Source organism: Gobio gobio (genome assembly GCF_949357685.1).
Source record: "Gobio gobio genome assembly, chromosome: 10".
Taxonomy (NCBI): Eukaryota; Metazoa; Chordata; class Actinopteri; order Cypriniformes; family Gobionidae; genus Gobio; species Gobio gobio.
The window spans coordinates 33,846,997-33,855,794 of NC_137116.1; the positions used below are offsets into that span (position 1 = coordinate 33,846,997).

The 8,798-nt window shown below is 40.7% G+C and overlaps 2 protein-coding genes across 3 annotated transcripts; one reads left to right on the plus strand and one right to left on the minus strand.

The window, feature by feature from the left end:
* Positions 1 to 516: 516 nt before the first annotated feature.
* On the plus strand, positions 517 to 3,663 carry LOC307132635 (uncharacterized protein). 2 transcript variants are annotated; one of them, XM_079827099.1, is made up of 6 exons: positions 517 to 1,013; positions 1,135 to 1,235; positions 1,540 to 1,666; positions 1,916 to 2,014; positions 2,842 to 3,025; positions 3,156 to 3,663. In XM_079827099.1, exons 1-5 carry the CDS (start codon positions 624 to 626, stop codon positions 2,857 to 2,859), a joined length of 735 nt encoding a protein of 244 aa, XP_079683225.1. In that variant the 5' UTR covers positions 517 to 623; the 3' UTR covers positions 2,860 to 3,025; positions 3,156 to 3,663. The 2 variants fall into 2 exon arrangements, with proteins under 2 accessions (XP_079683225.1, XP_079683224.1); XM_079827098.1 differs by having other exon boundaries at positions 1,916 to 3,025.
* An 8-nt stretch (positions 3,664 to 3,671) lies between these two features.
* LOC307132636 (uncharacterized protein) lies at positions 3,672 to 6,244 on the minus strand. The gene is made up of 3 exons (XM_079827100.1): positions 5,979 to 6,244; positions 5,551 to 5,844; positions 3,672 to 4,979 (listed from the first exon to the last, which is right to left on the minus strand). The coding sequence occupies exons 1-3, from the start codon at positions 6,193 to 6,195 to the stop codon at positions 3,949 to 3,951; spliced, it is 1,542 nt and encodes a 513-aa protein (XP_079683226.1). The 5' UTR covers positions 6,196 to 6,244; the 3' UTR covers positions 3,672 to 3,948.
* Positions 6,245 to 8,798: the final 2,554 nt, after the last annotated feature.

Consider the following 8,798-nt stretch of genomic DNA (forward strand, 5'->3'; position numbering starts at 1 on the left):
AACTTTCAGGGAGCAGGTTATGTTCCTGGTTATGTTGTGTAACTACTCCGGAGCAGGTTATGTTCCAGGGTTAGTTTGCTTAAGAGGTAATCAGATGTGTTTTATATAATTAATATAGTTATTAATATAACCAAATTTGTTTCAGTTATATTATATACAATATTATATACTCACCTAAAGGATTATTAGGAACACTATACTAATACTGTGTTTGACCCCCTTTCGCCTTCAGAACTGCCTTAATTCTACGTGGCATTGATTCAACAAGGTGCTGAAAGCATTCTTTAGAAATGTTGGCCCATATTGATAGGATAGCATCTTGCAGTTGATGGAGATTTGTGGGATGCACATCCAGGGCACGAAGCTCCCGTTCCACCACATCCCAAAGATGCTCTACTGGGTTTAGATCTGGTGACTGTGGGGACCATTTTAGTACAGTGAACTCATTGTCATGTTCAAGAAACCAATTTGAAATGATTCGAGCGGTGCATTATCCTGCTGGAAGAAGCCATCAGAGGATGGGTACATGGTGGTCATAAAGGGATGTACATGGTCAGAAATAATGCTCAGGTAGGCCGTGCCATTTAAACGATGCCCAATAGCTGGGTTTCAGTCACGTGATTATGATGACGCGCGAAGGCGGGGCGATTTCAGATGGAGGGCAGGAAGTAAATATGGCGAATACGTCTATGGAGGAAACCGTTGCGGAGAGTCCGTATTGTACGAATTTAGAACCAGTTTCAAGAAATAGATACAAAGAATTAGTGAACAGATATGTTGGACGTGACCCGTTCCTCATGAAGATGAGTGAGTTTTCGGTCGAACTTAAAGATTTGCCGACAGTGGAGGCTGTTGACATCACCAACTATCTCGTCCTTCAGACTTCATACTACACCAGACAGCAAATGAAGGCATATAAAAGTCTGGAGGCGTACAACTTTTTTGTTAGCGGGTGGGTCCACAACCTCGGTAGCAAACGGCTCCACGATGATCATCGTTTGGTCTTCGCCAGGGTGAGTGTTTGTTCTTATATTGTTGTATGTGTTAAGATGCTAGCAGTAACGGCTATAATGTCAACAAACATGCAACACATCTTTACGACGACGTTAGACTGACAATCGTTTATGTTTCAAGGTAAACCACTCTCAGAGATCAGGTGAAACACCTCTGAAGACCTGGATTATTGCGAAGGAGGATGGAGAAGTCATTGCAGCTCATTGCAATTGCATGGCAGGGTAAGTAATTATGAAATTATTAATTATTCTCTCTCACACACACTGCTAGCATACTGGAGAGAGCGTTAAAGGGGTCATGAACTGGATTTTTATTTTTTTTATAATGTGGCCTGGGGTGCCCTTATAATGTTAGTATGTTATAATGTATATATATATAATGTTAGTATGGTTTTTACATCAAATTTTGTCATAATTTGGAAATAACATGCATTTTTTCTAGCCTGATTTTAGCCTCTGATTTGAACACTCTAGGCTATATTGCACATCATCAAAAAATAATAATAATATTGTATTCTATTCACAGACTATCAGAATCATGTTCTCATGTAGGAGCAGTTCTTTTTTCTATTGAAGTTGGGGTAAAGATGCGAGATTCAGCATCCTGCACAACAGAGCAGTGCAAGTGGCTGATGCCATCACATGTAAAAAAGGTAAGGGGACACGTTCACTGCAAACCAAATGTGGGACAGAGAATGTTTTTTTGTCCCTGTTGGACAAAGAGAAGCTAAGACAGCAAAGACCCACATTAGCTGCACAGTTTGGCATCTCAATCCTGGGATGATAGCCTTACCTGTTTTGCTCACAGCCATAGGATAAATTACAGATTTATACTGCATATAGATATGTTATACCACAGAAATATGGACTTTATGAACTTCTTTGTGTTAACTTATTTTCAGATTCCTGCTGCTCCAGTTGCTCTGATCGACTTCTCCTCAGCTAAAGCCAAAAAAAAAAAGCTTGACCGTTCCATTGATGGCAGGACAACTGAAAACCAGGTTGGGAAATCACTTTCATGCCCAAGAGTGAAGAGAGGGTCAGAAACATATGCTAGTTTTTTTGAGACTTTAAGCAAAAACTGTCCAAGGAGTGCAGCACTGATGGCTAGGGAGCCGTACTACAAAGAATTCATCCCCAAATCTAGTATGCTTCCTAAAACTGTTCTTGAATACAGAACACCAGGGACTCTGCAGCTACCCCCCATTGAGCTTGGAGAGCTATGCCAGGTATTCCAGCTAGAAGAGCTCATCATGTCCCAGGTCCAGGCTGTAGAGAGGGCAACTCGAAGTCAGAGTGCAAGCAGGATTTGGTTTAGGCAAAGAGCTGGACGCATAACTGCTTCCAAGTTGAAACAAGCTATTAAGACCAACCCCCAGCAACCATCCAAGAGCTTGATCAAGGCCATATGCTACCCAGAAGCATATAGGTTCACCACAGCCGCTACAAGGTATTTAGGGTTTGAATTAGGGTAAGGCAGAGGTAAGGCTGCGTGTAAACAGTGTTTATGTCCAGAAAAAGAAACACTGACAACAGAGGGTATCATTTGGATAAAAAAGAAGGCTGTCTATTAAGTAAATGTATCTTACTGTATCTAACACATTGCTTTGGTGCGCAACTGATAAGAGAAAATCGCGCAGTGGATTGAGTATGGTAGGGACAGCCCTGAAGGGTCAACATTAGTTATAGGGTTATAAGACTAGGGTTACGCAGGAGTAGAACTAAGTATAGGGGTTAGGGTAATGGCATTTAAATCACTGAACTGGCTCTACATATCCAATACTAAGTAATAATTTCCTTTCATGTTTTGCATGTGTACTTTGTACAGTTATGGATGCAAACATGAAGCACAAGCCAGAGGAGTGTATGAGAAGCTGATGGGTCGGGAGCATGCAGGCTTCTCCTGTATGGACAGTGGTCTCTGGCTGAACCCCAAGTGGCCATACATGGGGTCCTCCCCTGATGGGATTGTCACTTGTGACTGTCACGGAACTGGCATCTGCGAGATTAAGGTAATATTACAGTCTCTGTTGTAGTAAAGTCCCTAAATCTCAAGTCTGAGTCGTGTCTCAAGTCCTAAACTGAGCAAAAATATATATTTGTTAATCTATTGTTCACGTGTCCTTCTCTCTGTGATTTTAGTGTCCACACTCTCACCAAGATGAAGCCAATCTGCGCTTGTGTGCTGGGCAAAAGGGCTTCTGCCTCATCAATGATGGGGATAATGTCATGCTGGACCGGACTCATGACTACTACTACCAAGTTCAGGGACAGCTTCACATTGTAGACGCTGAGTACTGTGATTTTGTTGTGTGGAACCACAATGACATTTTTGTTGAAAGGATTTTGCCCGATCTAGAACTTTGGGATGATGTTATCCCTAAAATTGAGTGTTTTTTTAGAAATGGCATACTTCCAGAAATACTGGGGCAGCAAGTTACAAACTCGCATGTGTAATGTAATGAAAGGATCCAGGTACACTTGAAAGTGGTCTGTGTTATTGCTGTTATATCAATACTGTTGTATGAGACAATATTACATTTTGATTAAAATATTCGTTATGAGTATACGAATATTTGTTATTATGAGTGTGGTATTTGTGAGTTCTGGCTGTTGTATAATTTAAATGAAAAGATTAAATGCCACTGAGAAAACAGAATTATACATGGTGGTTTATTTACAAGATTAGATTTTTCAACAATTGTTATAACGAAACATGGTGTGCAATAACAGATTAGAATCCATTTCATTACATATAATACATATAGCCAGTACAATTGGGACAAGTGGATAAAAATATTACACTTGTTGAAAACAAATTAACAGACTGATACGTGTCGGGGCTCAGGTACTACTACTCCCTGTCCTCTTACTTATCATCAGAGCCAAGAAGCAGGGCTCAGGTACTGGACTGACTATTATCCCTCCCTCCTCCTTACTCCAATGGGACAATAGACTCTGAAAGATTAGACAAGACACAGCAAATAACCCCAATCTTGTCAATCATTGCTCGTGCCTCACCTTGCTTTGTTGCCATGTGCTCTATGGGCATAGCCCTGCTTTGCAGAATCTGATATTTTCTTCTGACTAAACCGATAACTCTCTCAACATGAATACGTAAATTCGCTATTTTTCTTGTGTCTGCCACCTCATACGCTGATAGCTGTTTTCTCCCCTTGGTAAATGCAGGTATCTGTAGTGAAGCACAGTAAAATCCCACACTATCACCAATATTGAACCCACGGTCTGCTAGGACAATATCTCCAGGTAACAGGTTTTTTAGGAGGCCACTCTCTATTGTGATCTGTTTATCGCTGACTCTCCCTCCCCAGGCACAAGATATGTAAGTGACATAGCCTTGGGGTGCAACACCAATCAGAAATTTTACAGTATGGTGATGCTTGTAGTTTGACCACGTTTGTGCTTGGGCTAGTAAATTAGAGGGCTTCTCAATAAAAACTTCGAAACAGTCAACTATCACAGCAACTTTACATCCAAATGCCTGTCTGAATCCCATTGGCATTGTAGCTTGAAGAACATGTCGCTCTGGCCACTCAATTTGAAATTCCAACCTTGCATGAAGTATGTCAATTACTTTATGCCAAACTCTAGAAGCAGTTGGCAGAGAGATCTTGAACCTGAAAGCTAAATCTTTCAGCGGGAGATTTAGTCTCAGCTTCATCAAAACTAAAATGAACTGTTCAAATTTAGACAGCACAGACATAGGACCACAGCTGATGTAGAGTTTGCACAGCTCAAAAATCTGAATTAAAACTAAGAAGTTGGGGAGCCCCGTGTAGAACCTTGTCTTGTCTTCGTTTTTTTCAAAGGACTCCTTGTTGAACTGTGTATCCAGTGCTTTGGCTCGAAGATCTCCTAGCTCTGTTGTGTTTTGTCTCAGAACATCCTCCATCTTCTCAATGTCATCCATTGTTAGCTCAGTCTGGCATCCAGCATCTACATAGCCTGCAACATATCAGTGAGGAGCATAATTAGTTAATTCATAATATGAATTATGTAAATTGTTCTCTCGTCCAATTATACAGAGTGATTTTTAGTTTATATGAATTATGTGAATTGTTGTTAAAGGGATACTCCACTCTAAAATGAAAATTCTGTCATCATATACTCACCCTCATGTTTCAAACCTGTATGAATTTCTTTCTTCTGGTGAACAGAAAGGAAGATATTTAGACGAATGTCAGTAACCAGACCGTTTTTGGTACCATTGACTTCCATAGTAGGAAAAAAATATACTATGGAAGTCAATGGTACCAAAAACGGTCTGGTTACTGACATTCGTCTAAATATCTTCCTTTCTGTTCACCAGAAGAAAGAAATTCATACAGGTTTGAAACAACATGAGGGTGAGTAAATGATGACAATTTTCGTTTTAGAGTGGAGTATCCCTTTAAGTAATATTTTTTACAACGTTTTTAAAAGCATACAAGTTTTCTGGTCAACATTTGTAACAATTAATAATTATTAATAACAATGAATAATAATGCTGGTTAAAAATCTTAGTACAATAATTTACCTTGATCATTTAATGTCCCATTGCCAGTGATCCCCTCTGATTGTGGGTTGTTGTCAGCTGTCTGCTTCGGGTCGGAGCTTTCGGCTGTCTGCGTCAGATCCGGGCTCTCATCTGTCTGTTGGAGATCCAACATAGCCTCTGCACATTCCGACCGTCTTTGTTGGTCTTCCTTGAGCTTCATCCTCTGCTCTCGTTTAAGAGACGCCTCTGATTTGGGTTTAGTTTTTTGGTAACCTAGGTTGACAGTCGGAGCCCAATCTACCGACTCAACGTCACCCAAAGCGCTAGGGCAGCCTAAAAAGCCCCAATGAAGTCCACATTAGACTACCAGTAACTTAATAATCATTACTAAGTAAATGAGCATTTAACGACAACCTAATGTTATATAAACAGTCACAAAAACACGTTGGCTAGCTACGTTAACATACCTCCGACGAAGTGGACGCTGCAGACACGGGCATTAACAGACTCAGCTCCTCCCGACCGCAGACGTATGTTAGAAATCCACTTTTTACGGCGTGTTTCAGTGAGCTTTCTACATTTCTCACCTTTATGAGTGACCATCTTCGGTACTCTATAAAAACCCATTTCTTTTTCTCGATTTGAACGATTGGAGCAGCCGTAAACAACACAAAACATTGGCATTTTTTCAGACGGCAGATCCTCAGATTTCACTTCCTGCCCTCCATCTGAATTTCGCGCTCTCGCGATGCAGCAGCGTGACGTCACGTGAAACCGACCTATTGGCACTAAGGGGCCTAAAGTGTGCCAAGAAATCATCCCCCACACCATTACACCACCACCACCAGCCTGCACAGTGGTAACAAGGCATGATGGATCCATGTTCTCATTCTGTTTACGCCAAATTCTGACTCTACCAACTGAATGTCTCAACAGAAATCGAGACTCATCAGACCAGGCAACATTTTTCCAGTCTTCAGCTGTCCAATTTTGGTGAGCTCGTGCAAATTGTAGCCTCTTTTTCCTATTTGTAGTGGAGATGAGTGGTATCCGGTGGGGTTTTCTGCTGTTGTAGCCCATCCGCCTCAAGGTTGTGCGTGTTGTGGCTTCACAAATGCTTTGCTGCATACCTTGGTTGTAACGAGTGGTTATTTCAGTCAAAGTTGCTCTTCTATCAGCTTGAATCAGTCGGCCCATTCTCCTCTGACCTCTAGCATCAACAAGGCATTTTCGCCCACAGGACTGCCGCATACTGGATATGTTTCCCTTTTCACACCCTTCTTTGTAAACCCTAGAAATGGTTGTGCGTGAAAATCCCAGTAACTGAGCAGATTGTGAAATACTCAGACCGGCCCGTCTGGCACCAACAACCATGCCACGCTCAAAATTGCTTAAATCACCTTTCTTTCCCATTCTGACATTCAGTTTGGAGTTCAGGAGATTGTCTTGACCAGGACCACACCCCTAAATGCATTGAAGCAACTGCCATGTGATTAGATAATTGCATTAATGAGAAATTGAACTGGTGTTCCTAATAATCCTTTAGGTGAGTGTATATTAATTCTAAAGAATTAGAATAAAAAAAAATAGCAAGGTAATGTTTAAATGTTAATTAAATTCAAATATATTTCTTATTTATTTTATTGTCATCTCACACATGTATCTGCAATCAATTATTTGGCATCAAACAAAAAATAGAATCCCTATTCTCAGTGAATAAAGATTACTTAATAAATGAAGAACATTGAAAAAATTATTGCATAACCACCAAATAGGTGGCAATTTGCACTAAGTAGGTTATGTAAATCGGTATTAAACAAAAGAAGAAGAGAAAGTAGAATGGCACGCATTTTCTTAGCGTCTGTTTCCATGGTGGAAGGAGGGGGGGATTAACTTTATTCCAGAAAGCAAGGTTAACCTACCATCACATATTCCTTGGGGGGTATTCCAGAAAGCAAGGTTAACTTAACATATACCTTGAACTCTCGGTTGATTAACCCAAACCTTGCTTACTCTAGGCATGCTGGTTCCAAAAACCATAGACAGTAAAAGAAATGGACACAGCGACCCCATAGACTTCACGGAGAAAAAGTGAAGTCAAGTAGAAGCAGTCACTTCCTGATGGCTGAGCGTACTGCGCAGCCTCAGACTGAGCTTGGCGACGTAGATGTGACGTGAGCAACCAGTCTGACAGTTGTAAGTCCTCTAGTAGTTGTGCAAAGTGAAATCTGAATCACGTTGTTGAAATATGTTGTCCCGTTGCTTTTGGCTCTTTATGGGCTTCTCCACATGTTTCTCACTTGACTTTATCGGACTTTATACCTCCACGTCCCCCCGATTGCCTCATAAGCCCTATTCGCACGGGATTAGTATTATCTGGGGACCTCGTGTGATTTAGAAATTACTCCCCCTTATCTGAATTTTGCGTGGCGCATTCGCACGGGATAAGCAAGCCTGTGATTTTACTCGAATTTACTGACTATCTCCCAGATATGATGTCAAGACTTGTAAATGTTTTTTCGTTATAGATATAGCTGTATGAAATTATAAACAGTCGTATCGGTATCATTTTGATTGTTTTAAAGTAATAAAAATAATTTAGTTCAGTTAGAGAACAGACGCTACAATTAACTGAACTGAGCAATAATAACAATATATGGCGGAAGATTCAGTGTCAAAGCTAAATGTAAAAGCGCCCATTTAAGCAAGGTTGTCATTGTACTGTTCTGTTTTTGTGGGGTTTTCATTAAGAATAATATTAAACACACCATTCAAGCAATTTAATTCCCAAATTGCTAATTCTAAAGTGAAAGTATAATCCGCGCGGCCGCACAGGAATTCATAACGGTGCGCATTATATGCAGCCTAGCGTCATTCTTCGTGAAAGATAAAAATAAAAATGCGCACAGGACACAAAAACCTTGCAAAAATGATATATGATCCGCCTAATCCCGGCCAAATCACAGAGATGCCGATTCACACGGTACTAATATTATCATAGGACATCGGTGTTCGGCGAAATATGGTAGGTCATTTGCGGGGTAATTTTTACTTTACAAATTACAAACATGGCCGATTTGCACGGGATTAAGATCACAGACATTCTCTGCAATTATTACAAATCACTAGAGGTCCCCAGATAATACTAATCCTGTGTGAATAGGGCTATAGACAGCAAAAGATTGCCTGCGAGCTTCTCCTCCTGTCTATACGGTAATTTCTCTACTGCGCGCCAAGAGTTGCGTGGTTATGACGCAATCGTTAGCCTATTTTTTACAAAAACGGCT

Coding starts and splice junctions, on each gene's coding strand:
- LOC307132635 (XM_079827098.1), top strand. CDS start 624: ATGATGACGCGCGAAGGCGGGGCGATTTCAGATGGAGGGCAGGAAGTA. Junction 1,236..1,539: donor CATTGCAATTGCATGGCAGG/GTAAGTAATTAT, acceptor TTCTATTCACAG/ACTATCAGAATCATGTTCTC. Junction 1,667..1,915: donor TGCCATCACATGTAAAAAAG/GTAAGGGGACAC, acceptor ACTTATTTTCAG/ATTCCTGCTGCTCCAGTTGC.
- LOC307132636 (XM_079827100.1), bottom strand. CDS start 6,195: ATGCCAATGTTTTGTGTTGTTTACGGCTGCTCCAATCGTTCAAATCGA. Junction 5,845..5,978: donor CAGCGTCCACTTCGTCGGAG/GTATGTTAACGT, acceptor GGGGCTTTTTAG/GCTGCCCTAGCGCTTTGGGT. Junction 4,980..5,550: donor TGGGACATTAAATGATCAAG/GTAAATTATTGT, acceptor GATATGTTGCAG/GCTATGTAGATGCTGGATGC.